Source organism: Medicago truncatula, chromosome 4, assembly GCF_003473485.1.
Source record: "Medicago truncatula cultivar Jemalong A17 chromosome 4, MtrunA17r5.0-ANR, whole genome shotgun sequence".
Classification (NCBI taxonomy): Eukaryota; Viridiplantae; Streptophyta; class Magnoliopsida; order Fabales; family Fabaceae; genus Medicago; species Medicago truncatula.
Window position 1 is genome coordinate 2,796,967 of NC_053045.1, and position 26,345 is coordinate 2,823,311.

The 26,345-nt window shown below is 32.6% G+C and overlaps 3 protein-coding genes and 1 long non-coding RNA gene across 5 annotated transcripts; 3 read left to right on the forward strand and 1 right to left on the reverse strand.

The window, feature by feature from the left end:
* Nucleotides 1-4,905: 4,905 nt before the first annotated feature.
* On the reverse strand, nt 4,906-5,860 carry LOC120580310 (uncharacterized). The gene is made up of 4 exons (XR_005646028.1): nt 5,656-5,860; nt 5,444-5,550; nt 5,315-5,362; nt 4,906-5,219 (listed from the first exon to the last, which is right to left on the reverse strand). It is a non-coding gene; the product is annotated as an uncharacterized lncRNA (long non-coding RNA).
* A 9,644-nt stretch (nt 5,861-15,504) lies between these two features.
* On the forward strand, nt 15,505-16,811 carry LOC25491334 (late embryogenesis abundant protein 2). The gene is made up of 2 exons (XM_013599226.3): nt 15,505-15,666; nt 16,160-16,811. The coding sequence occupies exons 1-2, from the start codon at nt 15,613-15,615 to the stop codon at nt 16,598-16,600; spliced, it is 495 nt and encodes a 164-aa protein (XP_013454680.1). The 5' UTR covers nt 15,505-15,612; the 3' UTR covers nt 16,601-16,811.
* A 4,820-nt stretch (nt 16,812-21,631) lies between these two features.
* Nucleotides 21,632-21,970, forward strand: LOC120580223 (serine/threonine-protein kinase BRI1-like 2). The gene has a single exon (XM_039833756.1). The coding sequence runs from the start codon at nt 21,632-21,634 to the stop codon at nt 21,968-21,970; it is 339 nt and encodes a 112-aa protein (XP_039689690.1).
* A 2,661-nt stretch (nt 21,971-24,631) lies between these two features.
* On the forward strand, nt 24,632-25,836 carry LOC25491336 (late embryogenesis abundant protein 2). Of its 2 annotated transcripts, XM_039832684.1 has the most exons (3): nt 24,632-24,782; nt 25,197-25,261; nt 25,295-25,836. In XM_039832684.1, exons 1-3 carry the CDS (start codon nt 24,729-24,731, stop codon nt 25,635-25,637), a joined length of 462 nt encoding a protein of 153 aa, XP_039688618.1. In that variant the 5' UTR covers nt 24,632-24,728; the 3' UTR covers nt 25,638-25,836. The 2 variants fall into 2 exon arrangements, with proteins under 2 accessions (XP_039688618.1, XP_013454682.1); XM_013599228.3 differs by having other exon boundaries at nt 25,197-25,836.
* Nucleotides 25,837-26,345: the final 509 nt, after the last annotated feature.

Genomic DNA, 26,345 nt, shown 5'->3' on the forward strand with positions numbered 1-26,345 from the left:
GACTATATAATAAAAATAAAAATAAATAAAAAAAGTGGCCCAAAATGAGTGTGATCTTGAAGGCTACATAATGCATTCAAGTTTTAGGTGAAGATGTGGTGTGCAAATTTAATTTCGTTGTTGTTTTCAGTTTAATGTTTGAATCCATTTCAGAGTTTTAAGGCTCCCTTAGAACTCTCAACAATAGTATCAGAGTCAGGTTGGACTTAGAGGGAGGGAGGATAAGTTTCATAGTCTGATAGAGTTCAGAATCAAAAACAAAGTTCAGAGTCCAATGTAGCAGATAAAGTAAAAGAGAGAGAGAAGAGAAAAACACAAATCAATTATACAGGTTTCTTCCATAATCCGGAAGTAGTCCTGTCCCCCTTGCACTTTCAGGTAGAGTTCACTAAAATCAATATTTGATTACAAATGCTCAAGCACACAAGCAAGAGACTTCTAAATAATCAAGCACACAAGCAAGAGATTTTCTATGCTCGAGCACAAAAGGAAGAGACTTCTAGACAAACAAAATTACACAGAAAAATGTTTGAGGTTGAACACTTGATATACTATCATTGGTGTTCACAATACAAATAAGATAAGACTCTTAAGACTCTAGAATTTCTAAGATATGAAATTTATAAGAAATTCTAAGTGAACTTTTATGTGCAACAATTTCAACATAGTTTTGGCACCTGTAAATTGTTGGTGAGTCTCTTACAATCTTCAAGTCTTCACTCTTTTATATAGAGGCGTGAAAGATACGTTAATGATTTCCAGCACATCAAAAGAGTCGTTGTTGAAGCTTGATCATCACCAATGATCTGTTGATTGATCTGGTTATTGTCCGAGGAGGGAATAATTTGAAATTCATTCCTTGTTTGGAGAACAACCAGCGTAGACACAATTATAGCAGTACTATTGCAGACATGAGAGTGGAGTAGTGGTTGTACAATTGTACTATGTCCTTTTCCTACGCTCTTCAGTGGATAAGCATTCAATGCCTTCTAATTCCTCTGAAATAGTCGTTACTCCAAGCTTCTATTCCTTTTGCAATGATGTGTCTTCAGAATAACAAACTTTAACTAACTGCAACTTCTAGTCTTCAGACTCTGACAGTCAGCTTCTGATGGTCTTCAGACTCTGGTAGTCTTCAAACTATTTCTTGCAACATAAGCTTCCTTTGCTAATTCCATTGCTTTCTTTTGTTATTCCAGAACCAATACTTGAATTTAAGACTTACAAATTTTTGTCTATGGTCGTGCACACTTGAACAAATATTAGCATATCCAATTGACTTTTTAATACCTTGTTATCATCAAAACTAAAGGTGATAGTGTTAAACACATTTTGTTCAAACAAATATCCATATAACTAATGTCGTAAGGTTTTGGATGAAGATGCAGTGTCTAAACTCACTTGTGTGCTTGCTCTGATTATAGTCCAATTGATGATTTACTTAGTATTTTAAGACAATCGCAAATGTCCCAACCGACACCAAAGTCGATGTTTCGATCAGGGAAGGAAAAAACCAAATTTGGTTTTTTGATATATGTGTTATAACTACATTGAATTTTACATTCATTTGTTTAATGGGGGATGAACTTCTTCTCATATGAATGCATAATCCAGGACTATTTGATTCAATATGGTCGTGATTGTACTTTCAAAGAGCAAGAAAATAAGTATCTTGGTCAACTTGGTAAAAGTCTTCAATAAAAAAGTATGAATATCGTCAAATACCATTATTATGAAGAGCCACTTAAAAGTTAAATGCCCAAGATTCGTAGAGGATTTGCAAAGCCTAAAGGAGAAGATAACAAAGTTGACGAGTGCTCATTTTGTAAATATGGTTGATCATGAGAATAGTCTTTTACTATGTGATGATGAAGTTGACTAAAGAAATGTGAGACTTTGGATGAAAAGAGGAAATGTTGTGTCAAGGTAGATATATTGATTCAAGTTCCACATCGAGTAATGCAAAGAAAAAAATTAGTAGTCATTATTATAAATAGGAAATGTTAACCGTTGTCCCGGATAGTGGTTAAGGAAACTAAAAAAAGAAAATTTTAAAATGAAAATGATACTTTTTATGTTTTTGAAGAGTTGAAAACACATGTTTCAATAGAATACTTACTACATTTAATGCCTTAACCAGTAATTCGGAAGCACCGGTTAACATCATGATCCAAATAAATATGTAGAGTTAGTTTGAGTTTTCTTCACCATAATAATTTTTGTCTTTCAAGGGTGTCTGCATGGGCTTCTACATGGGCTTGGATAGTTTTGTCTCATGAGAGAATTTGAAATCTTACCATGCAACGTTATATGAGTAATTTACAATTTTCTCATTGTAAAAAGTGTTAAAAATATTTTGTTGAGAGATATTGGATGTTGGTATGAAGTGTAACCACAATAAGTTTGTGAGTTACTCCCTCCGTCTCTAAATAATAATTGTGACTTTAGCATTTTTTTATTTTTTTAAAATAGTTGTCACTTTAGAATATCAATGCAACATTTATTATCTTTTTCCATTATTATACCTTTATTTATTAAATTTCATCCAATTTAACTACTCCTTTAACTACAATTAATAAGAGTATTTTAATAAATGATACTAATTTTACAATTGAAATCAACACAATTAATCATTTTTAATAATCATGCACAAATCTTAAACAACTATTATTTAGAGACGGAGGAGTATATTTTCATTTCTTTTTCTTCCACGTGGAGATTTCCTCTTGTTGCTTTCACAACAATTATTTTGGCCTTCATTTAGTAATATAATAATAAAATATGTTTTGATGTGATAGTTGAAAATTTCAAGTACATTAGAATTTTAAGAATAATTTTCTTAGTCAAGTAGTGTAGTAGTTAGAAATTCATCTTTAAGGTGAATAAGTGGGATGTTTGAGGTTTGAACCTCAGTTAATGCCATATATTATGTATTTTTCCTACCAACTGAGCTAAGTTTATGGCGACAAAATTTGAAGTAATTTAAAATTCATCAATTAAATTTCACTTATTTCTAAAAATATTATTTCAACATAGAAATCAAATTATCCATTCCTAAATTGGCTTAATAGCAGTTTTTGCCTCCTAACTTTTACGAAGTTGCGATTTTGGCCCCCTTAAGATAAAAAACTACAAAACCATCTCCTAAGTTTTGCAACTGTAGCAGTTTTGGCCCCCCAAAGCCAATTTTTGGTTAAAAAAATATATAAACAAAAAATAACATGTGGCTCCTGACTTAGGGTGCCACGTCAGCGTAGACCAAGTCAAAATTGGCCTTGGGGGTCAAAACTGCCACATATGCAAAACTTAGGGGGCAGTTTTGTAGTATTTTTTTTAGGGGACCAAAATAACAACTTTGGGAAAGTTAGGGGCCTAAAACTACTATTAAGCCTCCTAAATTTTGGACTATTTTTTTTATAGATTTTAAAAGTTTTGGGATAAAAGTATAACTCTATAATGAAAGTAGTCCAAAAAAAAAAAAACAGATCAAATTTGAAATTTCAAGTAGTTTGCCTGCAAAATTTTATAGGGATCGATACACAATTTTGAGAATTTCCAGGGACCAATATTTTTTAATTTATATGGACTAATGTGTAAAAAATAAATAAAAATAATGTGTTAATTTTTAAAATATATAAAATCCAGTTTGCGTTATTTGAAAGAAGTAGAGTAAATTATTAATGTCTCATCTTCAAAAGATGCTTATATATATATTCTTCTATGTTATTTCAAAAAAAAAATATTATTCTATGTAATAAGCCACCGCATTCTCTCCTATGCATATACAAAGAGAACCGATGGCGGAGCTAGAAAAAAATGTTAGGATGGGCCACTAAAATTAACTATTGAAAAATTGTTTAAAGTCTCACAAATTAGACCTATAATTGAATTATTTAAATTTTTCGGGTGGACCACTACACCAATTTGCGGAAATTGGGATCAACCGAAATCTAAAACCGACGTAAAATTGTATAAAATCTCATAAAATAGACCTATAATTGAACTATTTAAATTTTCGGATGGGTCACTACACCACTTTGCAGGAATTTGGATCAACCAAAACATAAAACCGATACAAAATTGCATAAAATCTCGCAAACTAGATCTATAATCGTTGATTTTTTAATTTTTTCGGGTGGGCCGTGGCCCACCCCAGCCCATGAAGGGCTCCGCCACCGAAGAGAATTGCATTTCCCTTCCTTGATAACACTATTTTACTACTAGAACACCTGTGCTAACACACGGGTCTTATTTTCATGTAGAATAAGTCATAATAAATTTAACAATAAACCGTAAAACATAGAGAATACAAAATTTATGATACATTTCAAGCTATGAATCATAAGAATAGTAGAACTTTAATTTTGTTAAATAATAGAAAGTACACAACCTAGGGAAGATTGTCAGTCATAAATAATTAACAATGAAGAAGTTTAATTCCGATCAATCATTCCAAGTACACAATTTAGGATACATTGCAAAAAACTTCGTGATAAACTACATTAGACGTTACATCAGTGTATTTTTATATTTCTAACTAACAAATTAAGGTTCAACATCTGATAATGTTGATGAGCTAAAAGAATGGAAGTATAGACATCATAGGCGTAAAAGAAGGAGAAGCATTCATAAAATTAAGTTTGCTTCGTTAAGACAGAATGACATTGATGCAGAAACAATTTTGCTATGTAAAACTGCATTTGGAGATTTCAATTTGTGATTATAAATTAAAAGAGTTGCCTTATTGGAATCACTATGGCCTGAATTGTGGTTTAGACTAATCAATCAAATGAACCAAATTATTATTAGCAGCGAAGGAAAATAATACGAAAACATGTCAATGACTTTTATTATGGATTCGTAATATTAGATTATAGCAAATAGCAATTGAAGAAAAACAAAGTCTTGAAATCAAATGACTAATTGTATAATAGATGAACAGAACATAATCTGCCATCTGATTATTAACGACAAAGAAAATGTAGATAAACAGGTAACATCATTAAAAAAACATCAAACATATGATCCTCGTCAACGATTATTACGTCAGCTTTAATCTTTGGGTTCAATTTTCACGAGCACCATCTTTGACGGCTGTGTGACAGATGCTTGTCCAACCTCGCCACTTCCATTTGTAACAGAATCCATATCACCGGATGATCTTTTCATAGAAGACTTACCAACAGGAGTATGGAATCACCACATTCTACAACCTGCTGCTGCAAAATATGATTTTACAATAATCAAGATAAAATAACAAAATTCTAACATTATAATCCAAGTTATAAGTGTATTAAAGATTATAAGGTTATACCATGTTGTGGAGCCTGTATCGTCCATGACTATAACATGCAGCTTGAACCTGAAATACAAAGACCATATTAACGCTTGCAATATTAATGATTTTATAAATTCTAATTCAGTTTAAATTACTAATGTATACCTCGGAACAACTGTGACTAACGAAGCACACTGGGTACATGAACGAAAGTACCATTCCAAACTGGTCTCAGGTTCACATATAGTTGCAAGAACAAATCCTTGACATACCTGCATAATAATGATCATCAATTAGTAATGATCATTTGGTCCACTTGTTCAACTGTCTATTTTAAATTGAAACTTATTAACATATAAGAGACATAAATAAACCACCTCAGATGATTCAATCAAATTTTCAATCGTCATCCTTTTCGTCTTTAGGAAATCCTCAGACAATGACACAGTCTTATGGTGGACATCTGGCTCACACCCAGCAGATTTCACCCTTCAATCAAACAAAACAATATGATCACTCCCATGTTGGATATTAAAATAAGACAATACGAATAATCATTTGAGAACCATTACAAATAGCAAAAAAAAATTGAAACATGTCAGACAAAATCATATTCACCTCTTCAACATCATACTCGACTATGTATGTCCTAAACTTCACACAATATTTGTTGACAGCAATATCAAAGGATGAAGCATGATTTTTGAGCAAAGGACCTGCAACATCATAAAGGTTTAAAAAATAGAAAACTATATTAAAACACGTCGTAATTGTGAGAAAAAATAACCGTATTACCTATCAAGCAGTGATAGGACAACATAGTTTCAATACCACGACCCTCCATTTGAATCAACGATAGAATAATGGAAGGAGAAAGAGGCTGATTTTATAGACTGATTTTAATATGCAAACCGTGTGTTTTTTTTTAACTTGCAAACAATGCTGTTTTTTTTTTAATATGCAACCGTGTGGCCTTTTTTTATGGGTTAATAGGCTTTTATCCCTCTGCAATATAGATCCTTTTGGTTTTCCCCCTGTAATTTTTTTTTGTCAGATTCCGTCCTTGTATTTTTTTTTGTTTTGGAATACCCCTAGACCAGCTGACTGTGCATTTTCGCTGATGTGGCACGCTGATTGTATAATTTTTATTATTTTTTATTGTGTACACGTGGCATTTGTGATTTTTTTTTTAAAATCGAAAAAAATCTAAAAAAATTAAGAAAAATGAAAAATAACGAAAACAAATGCTGAAAAAATACCGGAAAAATTAATAAAAAATAAGGTAAAATTAAAAATAATGAAAAAAAATCTGTAAAAATTTTTAAAAAAATCTGGAAAAGATTAATATATATCAGAATTTTTGAAAAAATTATAAAAATAAATCTGAATTAAGTTCCTGAAATATTTTAAATTCCTGAATTTTTCCTTTTTTTATAAAAATTCTAATAAAAAATAACACTTCTTATAAAAATTTCAGGAACATAAACTATTTCGAATTTTTTTAAAATAATAAGAAAATATTTTTCGAAATTTTTTAAAAAAAATTCAAATTTTTTTCAGGACCTTAATTAAGATTTGTTTTTTTTATAATTTTTCAAAAATTTCGATACATATTAATTTTTCCAGATTTTTTTATTTTTCGGTATTTTTTCATATTTATAAATTTTTCTAGAATTTTTTTATTTTTTAAGATTTTTTTCGTTTTTTTTTTTATTTTTTGAGAATTTTTTTAATTTAAAAAAAATCACAAATGCCACGTGTGCATATAAAAAAATAAAAATAATTATACATTCAACGAGCCACGTCATCAGAAAAAGGTGACTCAGCATGTCACATCAGCGAAAATACACAGTCAGTTGGCCTATGGGGGTATTCCAAAACAAAAAAAAATTACAAGGACGAAATCTGACAAAAAAAATTTACAGGGGAGGAAAACCAAAAGTGAGTTATATTGCAGGGAGTAAAGCTCTATTAACCCGTTTTTTTAAAGAAATTTTCAACCGTGTGGTTTTAATGCTATTTAATGTACAATTAATTGGGTGTTTTTTTATTTTCATTATGCAAACCGTGTGGTTTTCTTTTAATATGCAAAAGGTGCTGTTTTTTTAATATGCAACCGTGTGACCTCTTTTTTTTTTAAAGAAGTTTTCAACCGTGTGTTTTTAATGTTAATCAATATACAATTGATTGTGTGTTATTTTATTTCCATTATACAATTTTGTATGTAATTCATGGGTCTAATTTTTCAGCCGTGTTTTTTTTTTTAATGGGATCGTGTGTTATTCTATTTACAATATACCTAATTCACATTTCAAATTTGGGATGACAATTAATATGCAATCGTGTTATAAATGACGGTTACTGCAACCTATAATGAAATGACTTTATGGCGTGGATTAAGGATGAGGAGGTCAAACCTGGAAATAAATGCTTTAGAATGAGCGGGAAAATGCTATAAGAGAATTAATATGAAATAATAAAGAATTAATGAGTAGCAAAAGTCATACCACAACAAATCAAAGCATGGAACTGTTACAGCTCAAAAGTCAATGAGACAACAAAACAAATCATGTAATTATAGTAATTGTATTATATGTATTTATGTAGTATTGTATATTTCTCTGATTGTAGCATAGTGCATGAATGCACTCGGTTCACTCTCTATCTATTAATAGAAATTATTCTCACATTTGTAATTCATTCAAAAATAATATAAACCACTGTTCTTATATGGTATCAGAGCTATATATGGCCTAAGGCAAACTACACAAAGCTATATATGGCCTAAGGCAAGCACCTAGAGCTTGGCATGATGCACTCAAAACCTTCATTACCTCTCAAGGGTTCACTACAAGCCAAAGTGATCCTTCGCTCTTCATATATGCCTCAGGTACTACTCTTGCATACTTTTTGGTTTATGTTGATTGTTATCACGATTTTGGGGTATCAAGTCATTAATTAGGCTTGAACCTTTCAATCTTTGATATTCTCTATTTTTTCTTGGGAAGGGTAAAATTGAGAAAACCCTTAAAAACTCTAAGTTTGGGGGTCGTTTTCGTTACAGGAAGGTATTAAGCACCCGTAACGACTATAGTATTCTATAGGAACCGCTTTCCTAGCTTTATGTCTACGCTTTACTTTTATGCTTATTTATTAAAAAGAAAGTTTATTTAGTTTAAGGATTTGGAAAGAAAGTGTATGAGATTTCATTTTATTGGACTTGGAGAGGTTTTGACCTCTTGCCTACATACCCTTTTAAGGGATCAAAATTCCATGTAGTTCTCTTCCAAAAGTATTTTTGGTGTGTTCAATTGATTTTAGTTTTTGAAAATGATTTTGAAGAAGAGAAAGAGGCCGTAAAGGCATGAGAGGAAAAGATAGTGAATTGTTGGTTCAATTATTAACAAAAAAATGTCTAAGTAGAAATTAAGATTCATTTGAATTTGATTAAGAAAATAAAGGAAAATACAATGGAGTTTTGACTCCAAGGTTTATTAGGAAAGATTTGAGTTATGGGGTTATTTCCGGGAAAATGATATTTTTTCTAAGTATTGCGTTTCCTAAACATACATCTAAGCGGTAAACATACAACGTGTGTGCGTGTCGGTGCTTGTGTCGGTGTACATCATTATAGAGAGTCCATTGTCCTTTACACTTTGCCCTAGTTTACATGCTATGGTCTTGCAAGAAACTAAAAGGAAATTAAACTACCTAGAATTATTACATGTCCACTTAACATAAAAAATGAATAGGAATGAAATGATGAAATGCTATAAAATGGATGAGACATAGAACAAAAAATGGTTAGTAAAATAAGGCATGAAAATATGGCGAAGAGAGCAAACAAAGGAATATATGGTAAACGGTAAAAAATGACGACAATAACCACAATACAAAGAGGAAAGTAATACTTGCAAGGCAAGAAATTAACAAATCATGTTGAAAACAGCAAAACACACACACAAACAGTGGCATTTATCATGAAATTGCACATTGAACGTTCATATCATAGATCAAGATATCACGAACGGAAAAAGCGAGAAATTGCATGAAATTCAACTAGAGAAAAGAAAATAATTAAGAAAGCAACACATATATTTTTATCAATTTTATAACATGCAAAAAAAATCACAAAATAGTCAAAAATGTATCAAGAAACACATAGAATTTTTTTAGGAATTTTTACGAGAAAATTAGAACGAACAGTGGTTCAAACAGCAGGAAAGCATGGTGTGAATAGCAAGAAAATAGCAAAAACGCAGCAAAACCAAAAGAAAAAAACCCAAGCCCAAGCCTAAGAGGTCCGGACGCACAGGAACCACAGGATTGATCCAAGGGATCAAACCCTAGATCAAACGGCCAGGAATGAAGGGAATTGGACCGGTCTTGGACCGGTCCGGTTCACTGGCCTATAAAAGGAGGGGAGCGCCGGTTTTTTCATTTGCTATTGTTCTTTCTCTCTCTAACTTCTCACTTCTCTCATCTCTCTCTAACTTCCTCTGCCGGATTCATGATTGAACAGCCGGGGAAGATGAAGATCTGGCCGGAACCTTCATAGGTCCGCCGAAATCTTCATCTTCTCCGGTGAGATCTCCAATTTCCGGCGACCTCTAATCTCACCAGAATTTCAAAAATTTTACGTTTTCTTACTCGCCTTTAAACCCTAAACACGAATCTAACACTGATTTTCACAAAAAAGGCTTGGAACAACGTAGATCTAGAATTTTCATACGGTTTTGAAAAATTATTTAGTTTTTTTAACTTTTTTTGAATGAAACCGTTCAAACTCCTACAGATCTACATAGTTTCGTCTTTATTGCTGTTCTTGAGGAAAAAGATGAAGTTTGAGTTTTACCTGAGTTTTTTATTGGAGATTTTGCGAGATTCTTCAGAAAAACTTGATTCTTGGCTCTGCTTTGTTGATTTTGCTTGGGAACCGAAAATAAATCGGTGTCTTCACCGGTTCACTTTCTTCATCTTCTTCTCCGGTTTGAAACTCTTTTCCTTTTCTTCTCTGTGATCGGTGCTGGAGTTTCTCACCTCCGGTGAGGAATTCGCGCCTTGAATTGCAGAAACTTCAATTCAATGATGAAGATTCATCCATGAATCTCTGAGAATTGATGCAATTTCTGATGAAATTTGGTTCTGGAAAGTTAGGGTTTGTGAATTGTTCTTGGTGGATTTTCTGTTTTGATCCTAACTGCCAAGAGAGAGAATCTTCTCACGTGTTTGTGAGTTGGCACTGATTGAATGGGTCTCTGTGGATTTCTCTGACACTGTGCACTATTTATAAGCTGCCACTTGTACTTGAGATCCAATGAAATGGTGACACCTGGACTGGTATGGCTCGGCCTTAGACTTGTTGTGACCTAGGGACCTTTCTGCAAAAAAGTAAAATTGAGGACTAAACTGCAATTAATAATAATGGATTAAAATGCAATTTTAAAAAGTTTTGGACTAAAGTGCAATTCTGGAAACTTGTTTGAGGGACCAGAATGCAATTAAAAATAAAATTGAATTAAAATTGGTAAGTTGGAAAAAAAGTAAAGTGAAACCTAAAATAAAATCAACAAAAGGACTAAAATGAACCAATTACAAAAATGAGGTATTTTAAAATACCTCTCTGTCGAAATTTTGATGGGAAAAGACCAAAATGCCCCTAGGGACTAAACTGACTCAAACTGACTCAGATGCAATTTTTGAAATGATTTTTTTTAACAAAGACTCAACAATGATTTGTAAAACAAGTTGAAAAAACTCAGAGACAAACACAGGGACTAAAATGGGTTCCACTGCAGGAAATGACCAAAATACCCTTCTTGTACGATTTTGCAAATATTTGAATTAAAATGCAAGAAAAGCAATGCAATGATTCAGAGAGTTTTCAAATGACTTGTAATGTAAGAAAGACACTTTGGATGATCTTATGCAAGAAAAACACAAGCAAAATCATGATTTGCAAATACCTTGAGGCAGAGACAGTAAAATATACAGATGAAAATAAAGTGAAGATTCAAAGTAAAACAATAGTAAATTGACAATTATCAGTGGTAGAAAAGAAATTTGAACGAGTATTTTTAGGTCCAAAATCAGGGTATAACATTGATGATCTTCTCTTAACGGGAAATGATGCATCATTTCTTCATCACTTTATTCAATCTTTCTCCAACCGGTTTTCTCTCAAACATATGGGAACACCACACTACTTTCTCGGAATAGAGCTTATTCCTTCAAAAACAGGCTTATTCCTATCTCAACATAAATTCATTAGAGATATCCTTCAAAGGTTTGATATGGATGCAGCAAAACCTACATATACACCTTTGTCCACAACTTCAACACTCACACTAAATGATGGCACAACTGCTGCAGACTCTACTCTTTATAGACAGATTATTGATGCACTACAATACTTCAATCTCACAAGGCCTGACCTTTCCTTTGCCATCAACAAACTCTCTCAATTCATGCATAAGCCTACAAGTCTCCATTTTCAACATCTCAAACGGCTACTTAGATATCTCAAGGCCACAATTAACTTTGGAATTTTGCTCAAGAAAACTATTGCACTCACCCTTGAAGTATACACAGATGCTGATTGGGGTGGCAATATCGATGACCGTACTTCCACATCTGCATATCTAATATATCTTGGAGGTAATCCTATTTCTTGGCTCTCAAGGAAACAACGCACCGTTGCTAGGTCCTCCACTGAGGCTGAATATCGAGCAGTAGCCACAACAACAGCTGAAATTATGTGGATAACCAATCTCTTGTCTGAGCTGCATATAGCACTATCAAAGCCACCATTGCTCTTATGTGATAATGTAGGTGCCATATATCTATGCTCTAATCCAGTTCTCCACTCCAAAATGAAACACATATCCTTGGACTATCACTTTGTGCGTGAACAAGTACGTGATGGAAAGCTACAAGTCTCTCATGTGTCTACCAAGGATCAACTTGCTGACCTTCTCACCAAGCCCTTACCTCGAGCTAAATTTGAAGAATTAAGGTCCAAGATGAGAGTCACAGATGGTAACTTCATCTTGAGGGGGCATATAGGAGAATTAATATGAAATAATAAAGAATTAATGAGTAGCAAAAGTCATACCACAACAAATCAAAGCATGGAACTGTTACAGCTCAAAAGTCAATGAGACAACAAAACAAATCATGTAATTATAGTAATTGTATTATATGTATTTATGTAGTATTGTATATTTCCCTTATTGTAGCATAGTGCATGAATGCACTCGGTTCACTCTCTATCTATTAATAGAGATTATTCTCACATTTGTAATTCATTCAAAAATAATATAAACCACTGTTCTTATAAATGCTAGGTTAATTTTAAGGTTAGAGTTAACTTGATCTGACAAGCTCTAGTAAGTAAGATTTTTTTCTTTTTTCTTATATTAGAATCTAAAATATCCTTTAGTGATAACACTATTTTATTTATTTGAAAGTGTTTAGCAAAAATATTCTGACACAGTGTAAAAAAAACGAGTATTACGTATCTATTTGTAATCAAAATTTTAATATATATATATATCATTAACACATGGTTCTAAACTCTATTATAAAACATGAATAAATATAAAATAAAATAATAAGTTGGACAATTGTTAAAGGATTTTTTCTACTTCCACCGCGAAATATTTTTGTTACACCCAAATTTCATTGAAATTTATTAATAATACTAAAACTGCTCTTGTGCATCTAATTTCTTAAAATTTCTTTTGCATCTCCCACTCTAAATCTTCATCTGCTCTCGCAAATATTCATAGAAGTGTGATCAATTTCAATGAAATTCTGCTTCTTCAATGATGATTTTATGTCGTTTTGTATTTGGAAACTATTCTTTGATTCTATTTTATTCATGTTTTTTATTTAATTTTAGAAGTACAGTGTAAATTCAGTTTACGTACAGTACCGTAAACTCAGTTTACAAGGACTCATCTTTTTTCTTCGGTAGAGATTCATATGTGAATAATTCTTTTTTCTTCAGATTCATGTGAATTAAGTTGTATATGATATAGTGTTTGTAAACTTAGATTAGGGTAGTGTATATAATTTGAGTTTACGTACTTTTACATAAACTATCGTAAACTCAGTTTGCATAAACTTAGTTTATTGAATAATACAATAAACCATTTATTTTACTTTAAAAGTATTTTAGTAATTTTGTGGTGTAATCAGATTTTAGGGGTGTGACTAGTTTTTTTTTTTTAATTAAAGCCGATAGAAGTAGTTATATAAAAATGGATTTTATATTCTAAATCATCAAATTAGTAATAAAATATTTAAATTTAATTATTATTGATTTTTTAAAGTCTTCATACAAGTGTTTCTATATATGTGTGTTTGAGAGGAGCATAAACACTTATCATATAACTGTAAATTGTATTTTATAAGATAAGATGTTATGCGGTCTCATAAATGTAATTAAGATGAACATATCGATGTGGGGCATGTATGATGGCTTAAGAATAGCCAGAAGACAAGGATTTTTGCAACTCATGGGGGAAAGCGACTCCAAACTATTAGTGGACATGGTAATCGAAAATTGCAAGATTAATGGGCTATTCCCATTTTGATTTGTCGAATCCGAGATCTCATTGAATTTTTTGGGAAGGTTCAGATCAACCTCACCTTACTTGAAGAAAACAGAAGTGCGAATTGGTTAGTTGCATATACAAGATTCTTTTGTGCCCATTGTTTTAGAGGTTCCTCCAAAGGAGCTGCAGACAACGGCGGAGCTAGAAAAAATATCGAGGGTGGGCCAGCAAAATATACTCTAATATATAAACATAAATTTTTCAGTTGTAATAGACGCTAAGCACAAAGTTTCATCAAAAAAGTAAACTACATACCTTAGAAAATTTAAATAAGTCGTTACGCGATCCAACTAACTTGAAATCATCAATAACTAACTCATAACTAATACTTGTACTAATTACACTTTCGATATAAACCGTCAGACTATCATTTAGAAATCCACTTCCCATCTTGTTTCTCAACCTATTCTTGATAATCTTCATTGTTGAAAAAGATCTCTCAGTTGTGGCTGTAGAAACTGGAAGACTCATGATAAGACGGAGTAGTCTATCAATCAAGAAGTAAATTTTATTCCTCTCAGTTGCAGCCAAACACGAGCATAATTCTTGAATAGTTGATAAATTCTTAACACAAGTGAATCTTCTCTTAATCATTGAAATCCATGGGACATTATTTTTCAACAAGAGTGCAAATAGTATCAACATCAAAAGCTTTATAGTTAGGCCGCGTTTTCAAAGAGGGAGAACCGAGAAGTTGTGTCTAACGTATCAGAGGAAGGGGAAAAGATTGGGAATGCTGAATGGGCCACTTGAGAAAAATAATATAATCTGAGGATAATTTTGTAATTTCCCTATAGAAAAAAAAAATATTTTTTTGGGTGGGTCGTGGCCCACCTCAGCCCTTTAAAGCCTCGGCCAATGGCTGCAGAGTATTTTGTATGAGGTCATTTTCGAAATTTACATGTTTAATTTTTAATTTTCTTTTTTCTTTTTTTGGGCTTTGCCTCTTTTCTCTGCCAAAAAAATTAACGTATCATTTTTATTTTTTTTATAAGTTTGTTAGACAATCTCACAAGTTCATATTAGTAAATAAACTCAAGTTAATTTAAATAGATGCTTTGTTAAAGCCTTAAAGGATATACCAAAATCAGAACCAGGCATAAGAATTTTAGCGTGCTGAATGAATCAATAAAGTTGCATCTTTTAATTATTCAATTTTGTTTTATATTTTTGTTTTAAATAATTAAGTTTTTTTACAAGTTAAAAATAATAATTTTGTTTGGTAGCCGACCATTCCACCACTCTCTAGACCACCTTGACTGAAACCTTCTTATATTTACGTATAGTATATGACTTAGGTCTTGAGATAATTTGTTTCTTGTGATCATATCCTTAGCTAACTAAACCTTTGTAAGCTCATGAGTCATGAGTTCATTATCTTTGAATATCATTATACTATCACAAAATAAAAATGGATATCGATCTCTTCATCATATAATAATCAAGTAATTGCAACTTGTCAAAACTCCACAGGCTGATTCCTCATCTTAAACTATAAAGGCACTCAAGTTTGTAACCATCATCTTAGGGCAACACGTGTTGTAAACGTGTCAAGAAGTTGAATACGTGGTTATCATACATGACTCATGAAATACTATAAATAGAACATAAACAAAACTCAAAAGTCACAAAAACAAAAAAAAACAGCTTGAGATAACCATAAGAGGAAAGATTCTAGCGAGTAAACCTGCTATTTCAATTTGAAAAAGAAAAATGGCTTCCCACGACCAAAGTTACAAAGCTGGTGAAACCATGGGCAGAACTGAGGTACAATAAATATCATTCACAATTTCTATCTCTATATTTTTCATTCACTCAACCTAATTCTTCCATTTTTTTGCTCAAGATTTATCATCTTTTGAGGGGAAGATTTATCATCTTGAATGTACACAATATTTTTTGTTAATATACATAACAGCTTTTTGTGGGATAAAAATCTTATGTCTTAGTAAGTATTCAGCAAAATAAGTACTAGAAAACTGCTACCAACATATGTCCAACACTTTTTAACATGCTCTATTTTTTTATCTGGAGTTCTGACCATCGGCCTCATCTAATATTATACATTATCCTTTACTAATGAGCTAAGCTCCCGGAACAAATAATCTATCTTATTATTAGTTAAAATTTGTATGTATTCCACAAAATTTACCTAATTTATATTGATGGTAATGCTAGTGTTATTCCAAGTACTGTAGTTTAGTTTTATAGTTAAATTTTTGGATTAACATAACTATGATTTGTTGGATGGGTGGATCAGGAAAAGTCAAACCAGATGATGGGCAACATAGGTGACAAAGCCCAAGCTGCAAAGGAAAAAGTCCAGCAAACAGCCCAAGCAGCTAAGGAGAAGACAGGACAGACAGCCCAAGCTGCAAAGGAGAAAACCCAAGAAACAGCCCAAGCTGCAAAGGACAAAACCCAGCAAGCAGCCCAAGCAACAAAGGATAAAACCCAAGACACAACTGGTCAAGCAAGAGACAAGGGTTATGAAATGGGCCAGGCTACAAAAGAAACTGCCCAATCAGGAAAGGACAACTCAGCTGGGTTTTTGCAACAGACAGGTGAGAAGGTTAAGGGTATGGCACAAGGTGCAACTGAAGCAGTTAAGAACACTTTAGGAATGAATAATGATGAGGAAGACAAGGACCATTTCACAACAAAAACAACTACAACAACCCGTCGTAACGTCGTTGATTGAGATTATTAGCTACTATGTTTCGATAATGTTGTATTGTAATTTGTTTTTCTTGAATTTGGTTTTTACCAAATGCACTTTCTTTTAGAATAAGTTACGATTCCCTCATATCTAGAGAGGTGAAAGGGAAATGTATTATGTAATCTCTATTTTTCTAGTTTCTAGTTTGAACCTTGTTCTTCTTGTGATAAATAATACTTTAATTTTCTGTTCCTGGTTTTGTTTCGTTTTCTATCTCAATCTCGTTTAGTTCTTTGATGTAAGCTTTGTTTGTTTGCTCATTCATTATTCTATTTCGCACGTCGATATATCAAGAATGCAGTGACATTGAATCCTCCTCCATAGAGGAGTTCGTTGGATTTGGCACCTAAATCGGAACAATTTAGGTTTCATATGTTGACGACTTTGATAATGTATTCCATTGATTACTTCATTCAAAGCCCTATGTTAAATAAAAAAGAGAAATAAATAAGTAGGTTTTATGTTACTCTGTTTCAAAACACTATATAAAAGATTACTACATAGAAAAAAAGAGGAGTGATATTTGTACAATTAGTTTTAGATAATTTTGATGACAACCACTTTTCTACTGTGTGATTGAACAAACACAGTGGAGAGAGAACGAAGAAGATAGAGAATAAAAACACATGTAAATATAAGAAAGATGGTTGTTTCAAAAATTGGTTGTCACTATTTGAATTTGGTAACATTCTAAAAATGTTAGGTAAAACCTCTCTTTTTGTCTTTAAGAAATCAAGTTGATATATGAGCATCGAATTGGAGATCTTGAAAGGAGCACACTCTAATATTTTAAGTCATGGTAAAGTCTATGTTACTATACAATAACGTGGTTAACATCTAAGAAACTTACTATAGCAATCAAAACGATGATAGTGACTAATTGGCTGTGGAATATTTTCCTAGCTAATTTTAAGTAATGTAAAAAAAATATAAATTGATGGACACAGTAATTAAGAAGCTCGTTGTTTATTTAGTTAGTGAATTCTAGAAAGAACAATGTCTCTCACTCAGTTGTTCCAGCATCGCCTTACCTTTCATCGATTGAAGGTTTCATCGTCTAAAATTCAATGGCCTATCAGTCGATGTCGGATAACGTGATATTTATTTATAGTTGTAATGGACCTCATATTTTTAGGCTAGAAATATTAGCTTAAACCCATGTAGAACAATTTCCTTCATGACTTCAAGAGAATCTAGACTATTTTCACGTTTTAATTCTCTTGTCTTCTTGCAGTTCTTTATTTAATGTTTAAGATCATACAAACATATGACATTAATATTTTCAAACAATAAAAACAATAAGATTGGATTAAAAGATAACTAATGTTTCAACTGAGAGTAAGAATTTTTTTAGAGATGGCACATCATTACAATGTTTGTCTATAAGAATAACTTAAGTACGAAGAGTGGAGAGTTTATTTTTTTTTCTATATGATACATCATCATTATGCAAAACTCAAGTATAAAGAGTGGGATTTTTTTTTATTTTTTTTAGATAGATAATGTTGAGTTTTAACTCTTTCACTTATCGTGTTTCTTCAACCAAAATACGAATATTATCATAAGAGATAATGACCATAATAAATTAATTGTTTCAATTTATTTGATGGGCATAAAAATAAGAGGCTAACGGTAAAATGATTGAATGAAAATATAGATGCTTGAATGTCATTATACCAACAATCCCCCCTATGACAAGCAAGTAAAAAACAAAGGGTTAAATATGTTTTTGGTCCTTATATTTTATGCAATTTTGAGAATAGTCCCTACATTTCAATAAATGTTTTTAAAATCCCTACATTTTTCCTTCGTTAGTGCAATTGGTCCCCGCCATCACTGCCATGTTGATGAAACACAAGCCATCCTAACAAGTTCAACCCCACCCCACCAAATCTCCACCACAACACCTTCCATACCCGCAACGGCAAAAACTTTCAACGATAACATCATCGCTTTCGGCCTCCAAATCTTCCCCTCTAAACCAACATATTTCACTGGAAATGTGACGAACAGTGGCAATCCGCATATACGACGCTGCGGAGAAAGATCGTGGTGAAGTTCCCCGCCGTTTTTTGGCGAGATTGAACCGCCAACATTGGCATCACGTTAGAAATTTGACAACATGGACTATTTACGCTAACGGAGAAAAAATGTAGGGATTTTAAAAACATTTATTGAAATGTAGGGACTATTCTCAAAATCGCGTAAAATGTAGGGACCAAAAACATATTTAACCCAAAAACAAATATGGGCAAAAAAAAGGTTTAGCGATTAAGTGTTAATGTTTTAAGGATTGAATTAAACACATAGCGAGTGAGGCAACACCTTATATCCAATAAGTGATGTATTCTTAAACTTAATAATGCACTTAAGTCGGGGCCTTTAAAATGAGTGCAACTTTGCTCCACTTAGGAGGCCTCCAGCTATTCACTACACAGATGTATGAATGTGGCAAAAACGATATTAAGGGTTGAGATTAAAAGATTACAAATAGGCATTTGTTTACCGGAAAAAAAAAACCTACACGTTTCCATTTCTTTCTCTATGAAACAATACCACGTTCCTCCATCTTCCTTCTCGCATGCACCGTAAACTCCATAACAGATGTATTAATTCAAACGGTTGGTAAAACCAGTGTCATCGATTCATGTATAATAAAATTTGACTCCACCTCTCTCTCTCTCTCTCTCTCTCTCTCTCTCTCTCTCTCTCTCTCTCTCTCTCTCTCTCTCTCTCTCTCTCTCTCTCTCTTCTCTCTCTCTCTCTCTCTCTCTCTCTCTCTCTCTCTCTCTCTCTCTCTCTCTCTCTCTCTCTCTCTCTCTCTCTCCTCTCTCTCTCTCTCTCTCTCTCTCTCTCTCTCTCTCTCTCTCTCTCTCTCTCTCTCTCTCTCTCTCTCTCTCTCTCTCTCTCTTCTCTCTCCTCTCTCTCTCCTCTCTCTCTCTCCCCCTTTTCTATTCTAATTCTGTTGTTATTGGAAGATTTAGTAGATCAATTATTTCAATTTTCAATTTTAGTATCTCTGTTGATATCAATCTAGATCGTTTTGTTTTTATCATGTTGATCTCGAAGTAGTTCATTTCATCAGTCGGATCAGACGGACGACGCCGACGAGAAGGAGAGGGAGAGTCAACGACCATGTTGTTTCAAAGGAAGAAGAAGCAACATGGTGTTGTTTGAGAGAGTGTGTGGGATTTTTTTTTGCAGTAAAAAAATGGCTATTTCTAATCTTTTATCTCAATTGTTTTTGTCACATGTCATACATATGGGTACGTAGTGAACAAGTATAAATAGAGGTATCTTAAATGGACCAAAGTCAAACTCCTTTAAAACCCACACTACTCGCTTTAAGATTGTGATAGTTTCGTGATATAATTTCTCCATAACTAAGGCCTAATATTCACCCTGGGTTGCTTCCTTTTGGGTTGCTCAAGAAAGTTTGTCTACGACTTTCTTAGAAGGTGGCCTATGTCTTCACACTCACATATTCAATGGTAGATACATGTAGTGCGTCTGTATAGCTTCTTTAAAAAAAAAATGTTTGTCTCTATAGTACCATGTATTCATTATGAACTTATATTGCTCATATTCGAAGTAAGCACTATCACACTCCATATGGATGAACAATGTAGTGCATATATCAGTATTCATATGGTTTCGTTTGACCACAAATCGGGTATATATATTCACCAAATTTTCTCCACTCACGCTTTAAATCACCCCCTCCCCACCCCCCGACGTGTTTTATGGAAAATCCTTTCGTAAAAGGATCTTCAATTTGTTTTTTCTTTTCTCCCTAGTCTCATATGGTGAGATAGTATCATTTTCTAACAAGATTTGTATCGTCTTTCATAGGCACTATTATTAGTTATATAACTTGTAGTTTATGATCACAATAGATTTAGATGACTGGATCTCCTCCATAAAGGTGCCTCAGTGACATTGAATCTTTCAACCATTTTGCTTCTTGACTTGCAAAGTCAATAGCTGCGAATTTTGATTTCATTGGTAAATTTGACAAGCATATATGCTTTATTTATTTCCTAGAGATACCACATCATAATGAAATAAACAAGTACTTCGTAATGGAACTTACCCTGTCTTTATTTTAGATCGAATTTACAATATAAAATTCTTCTACTATGGAGAATTGGAAAATATTATAATCAATCTATAATATCACATAGATATATTAAAAAATATAACTGACCATTTCCATTGATCACCATTGAGACTTATATACTTCATCTATTATTTCATAATACAACTTGCAATGTCATGTATAATAGAATTTAGGCTTAAATAAGAAAAAGGTCCCTGTAAGTTCGCGCATTTTTGGTTTTAGTCCCTGTATCTTTTTTTTGTTGCGAAACAACCCCTGTATTTACTTAACATTTTGACATTCGTCCCTGCCGTCCGTTTCCGTCAAAAAAACGATTCTCTGGCTAACGGACTAATATGTGCCATATGATGAGCTGACAATTGGCTATTAGAGGGACTAAAACCAAAAACGCAAATTTACATAGGGACGAAAATAAAAAACATAATCATCAAAATTTGAATTTTAAAACATATTATTTTCACCTTCTTCCTCACTATGTTACTTCTCTCTTCTTCATTTCTGCCTGCCATTCCCACCCTTCCATAGCTTTGCGCGCTAACACCAAAAACCCATTTCATTGAACAATGTCTTCTCATTCCATTTGTCAATCATCATCAAATGAGTTGCCAATACGTGGTTGCAGAAAAAATTATGAGGATGTTCATCTCCAATTCGCATGCCATGCTGCTACAACATGGAAAATTGATAAAGAGAAAGAGCCATTAAGCATTAATATTACAAAATTCCAGAGGTAATTGAGAAAGCTTAAATTCTCACAGTTGATTGCAAGAGGTGCTACTAAAGGACTTTGTTTTCTACATCATAATTGCATCCCTCACATCATACACAAAGACATGAAGTCAAGCAATGTATTACTTGACAATGAAATGGAGTCAAGAGTCTTGGATTTCGAAATGGCAAGACTAATAAGTGCACTTGATACACATCTTAGTGTAAGCACACTAGCAGGAACACCTGGATATGTTCCACCAGAGTATTACCAAAGTTTCAGGTGCACTGCAAAGGGTGAGGTTTATTCATTTGGTGTTGTAATGTTGGAACTTCTTAATGGGGAAAGGCCTGGTGATAAGGAGGATTTTGGTGACACAAACTTGGTTGGATGGGCCATGATTAAGGTTCACGAAGGGAAACAAATGGAAGTAATTAACACTGATTTGCTTTTGGAGATTCAAGGAGGAACAAATGAAGCAGAACTGAAAGAAGTAATTGGCACTTATAGGCAGCTCATTTGATGATGAATGAGAAATGGAATGAGAAGACATTGTTGAAGGAAATGGGGTTTGAGTTTTTGGGCGCAAGCAATTAAAGAAAGAACAAATAGAGGAAGAAGAAGGAAAGACTAGTTTTTAAAATTTTAAAATTGATGATTACGTTTTTTTAAATTAATCTCTATGTTAAATTGCGTTTTTGGTTTTAGTCCCTATACTAACCTCAGTCATCAACTAGTGCCAACTTACGAAGTGCCACGTATTGCTCTGTTAGCCAGCTCATCGTTTTTTCACGGAATTGGACGGCATGTACTAGATCCAAAACGTTTGCTAAATACAGAGTTTGTCTCACAACAAAAAAACTTACAAGGACTAAAACCAAAAATGCGCCAACTTACATAGATCTTTTACTTATTTAAGCCTAGAATTTATAAAATACACAACATATTAATCAATCATCTGACACTCAAATTGAGAGATTATATTTTGAAATTTCATTCCTATCCTCGAGTTACTATCTTAAGATAAATTCACTCATTTCAAACTATATTTATCAAAAATATAGTTCAATTCCTTTTTTTATAATATTAATAATAATAATAAAATATATAGAATTTTAATTCTGTTACATCCTAATAGATTGTAGAATTTTCTCAGAGTAGTTAACTTTTTCATTTATTTTATCAACATCTTCTACTTCTACTAAAAAAGAATGTTATATATCCACGCAAACATTTTTAATTTTCTATAGAACTTTTACTTTCTCTTGACTCAATAGTTTCAATATATCTCAGCCAAATGATTAAACTCAAATGGTTAATAAATTTTTTAGGATGAATCATTTAGGAGAACTTAAGTTTGATTTCGATGAAGAGAAAATTTTCCATATCAGATAAAATTAAGCATGAACTATGTGAACATTAAAATTCATCAATAATACATCAATTGAAACCCACTTCAAAGATTACAAGATATTTATGGACAACCAACAACACGTCCATATCCATTCCCTCAAAAAAAAAAAAAAAAAACACGTCCATATCCATGTTCACAGTTTTATTTTAATTTTGAACCACCACAATAAGTCTATAAAGCATAAAGAAAACGTAAAAGTAACTGAAACCTTATAAATAAGAAACTTTGCAAAATTAGTCATATTTAAATATATAAAAAATCGATAGAGAATTCTAGTTTTCAATTAACTAAAAAAAAAATCAATAATTTCAAAAATCATTTTCATTGACATATAAAAAATCGCTTTATCCCTTCAAAAAAAAAAAAAAAATCGCTTTATGCCTTCATTTTTCATACAAATCTTTCAAAAGTTGTACCGAAGATTTAGAAGAAAAACCATAACAATGTGTAGTCTATCATAGTTTCATAGTCATATCTTAAATTATAATCAAAACTATCACCACGTAGATATTTCAATATATATTTTCTTGCAGGTTTTTACCAAGACAAAATATATTTAGATAATTTCTATCAATCATGGACATAAAAATAATTTTAACTTTGGATTTAAAAATCTATCTACATACATGCCCTTGAGTTTAAGACACTTACTTAGACTCTTAACTCGTGTTTTTACCTTAGATTAGATGACAATATATTTATGATTTATTAGCTATCATCCAATATTCTTTACACTTTATTTGATGACGATCCTTTTCATGTAATCCGATACCTTAAAAAATAAAAAATTTAACATTTCTATACAATAAATAATTAAATTTTGTTTGGTACTGGTCAGAAGACCAGTCACATGTTGACAAGTGGTCTAAACTTACACTTCCTTAATGTTCCGCACTTGAGAAAATACGCTAGCTCAAGTGCACCGCGCCTCACAAGAGCGTGTCCGTCGCGCGAGGATCACCCTACACGTGTCCTCTAACTGTCCCTAATCACACGCCGCAAAATCCGGAGACGGTTATGCTCAACGCGCGCTTATATAAGGGTGAACTTACTTCATCCTCAAGGTATGATTCACTTTTCACAACACTTTCTACACACTCTCAGTTACATTATTGACTTGTGCGTTGGAGTGCTAACATGACTGCATACACCTTTCGCCCCACCGCAAGGATTAGTCACCGCCGTACCGAAAACTGTCACTATCACACTCGAGCACTTTCCGCCATCGTTACCTTTCATCCATCCTCACTGAAAAGATCAAATTTGCTTTTAGATTTTTGAAAATATTAATAAAAAAAAAAAGAATTCGGATAGTTAAGAAAAATTAGAAGAGAATTGTTGTGCCATGGTCTTGAAAGCAAACTTCGATGGACCTCTAATGCACTATTTAGCTTTCTTCTAATTAAGTGATGCATGCATCTAACATTTTTTTATTTTTTGGACAAAAAACTTATAAGGTCATGAGTCATGACTCATGAATCATCATTGTCTTTGCGCCTCATATATAAATCACGTCTCACAGATATGTCAGACAAAAAATAAAATCATGCATCTATCTCAGCATGATTATATAATACTCAAGTAATGGCAACTTGTCAAAATTCTACAGGTTGGTTTCTCATCTTAAACTTAGAAAATTGCATACAAGTTTACAACCATCCATGGGATGACACATGTTGTGCACGTGTCAAGAAGTTAGACACGTGGTTATCATACACGACTCATGAAACACTATAAATAGTGCATGAAATGAAACTCAAAATCTCACAACAAAAGTAGTCTACATATATTCAATTCATAGGAAGAAAGTTTGTATCATATAAGACAAACTAGTGAGTGAAGCAGTTATACCATTTGAAGAAGAAAGATGGCATCCCAAGATCAGAGCTTCAAAGCTGGTGAGACCATGGGTCGAACTGAGGTATTATAATAAACGTCATTCACACTTTATGTATACCATTTTTTTCATTTCCTTGTTTATTAAAATGATAATATTTATCGCACTTTATGTAAACAATACACACTATATATAAGATTAAATATATCATGTCTAATATAAGTTTAATTTTTATATTAAAGTTAATTAGTTTTAGTCCTTTTTTCTTATAGAGCCTATTTTAGAAGGACTAGAAACACACATTTTTAGATTAACATAACTGTAATCCCTACATAAAAAAATGTCACAGTTTGAATTTAGTAACATTCAAAAAATGTCACTATTTCATTTAGCACACATTTTTTTATAGAGCCTAGTATTGTTGTAAGTACTATAGTTTAGTTTTATAACAAATTTTTTGGATTAACATAACTATGATTTGTTGGATGTGTTGATCAGGAAAAGTCAAACCAGATGATGGGTAATATAGGTGACAAGGCACAAGCTGCCAAGGAAAAGGTCCAGCAAACAGCCCAAGCAGCTAAGGAGAAGACAGGACAGACAGCCCAAGCAGCTAAGGAGAAAACCCAGGAAACAGCCCAAGCAGTCAAGGATAAAACCCAACAAACAGCCCAAGCAACAAAGGATAAAACCCAAGACACAACTGGTCAAGCAAGAGACAAGGGTTATGAAATGGGCCAGGCTACAAAAGAAACTGCCCAATCAGGAAAGGACAACTCAGCTGGGTTTTTGCAACAGACAGGTGAGAAGGTTAAGGGTATGGCACAAGGTGCAACTGAAGCAGTTAAGAACACTTTAGGAATGAATAATGATGAGGAAGACAAGGACCATTTCACAACAAAAACAACTACAACAACCCGTCGTAACGTCGTTGATTGAGATTATTAGCTACTATGTTTCGATAATGTTGTATTGTAATTTGTTTTTCTTGAATTTGGTTTTGAACCAAACGCACTTTTTTATAGAATAAGTTGCGATTCCCTCATATCTAGGAGTGGGAAATGTATCATGTAATTTCTATTATTCTAGTTTGAACTTTGTTCTTGTGATAATAATACTATAATTTTCCTTTGTCATATAGCATCCAAAAGCTTTTACTTTGTTGAGTTTTATTTCTGTGCAACACAGTTCAAGAGTAGGAATTATTTATTCAGCTCTCATGTATCGTGTTCAAATTAAGTAAAATATCATCGTAACACATTTCTGTCTATTACAAATGAAAAATAAGGAGATTCTATGTTACTCTCCTTCTGATATACAGCGACATTGAATCCTACTACAAATCAGAACAATTTAGGTTTCATACGTCGACAATTCTGATATTGTTTTCCATCGATTACTTTATATTGTTGGTGTAAGCCCTAGAGGCCAATAGTTTATGTTAAACCTATCTTATGTATCATGACTTTTATTATTGAATAATATATGGCACTCTTTATTATATTTAGATAATGTTAATAAAGTCCTTAGAATAGATAGTTCGTGTAATAATATATTAAGTGTGACTTAATCATGAGATTACATTATCTTATAGAACGCTATTCTTAAATGTATCCGTAGTCAAAGCTTTAATATGAATAAAGGATA

Bases quoted from the DNA above. Each gene is read 5' to 3' on its own strand.
- LOC25491334 (XM_013599226.3), top strand. From the start codon at position 15,613: ATGGCTTCCCACGACCAAAGTTACAAAGCTGGTGAAACCATGGGCAGA. The intron at 15,667-16,159 runs GTACAATAAATA...TGGGTGGATCAG, and splicing joins AAACCATGGGCAGAACTGAG to GAAAAGTCAAACCAGATGAT.
- LOC120580223 (XM_039833756.1), top strand. From the start codon at position 21,632: ATGGCAAGACTAATAAGTGCACTTGATACACATCTTAGTGTAAGCACA.
- LOC25491336 (XM_013599228.3), top strand. From the start codon at position 24,729: ATGGCATCCCAAGATCAGAGCTTCAAAGCTGGTGAGACCATGGGTCGA. The intron at 24,783-25,196 runs GTATTATAATAA...TGTGTTGATCAG, and splicing joins AGACCATGGGTCGAACTGAG to GAAAAGTCAAACCAGATGAT.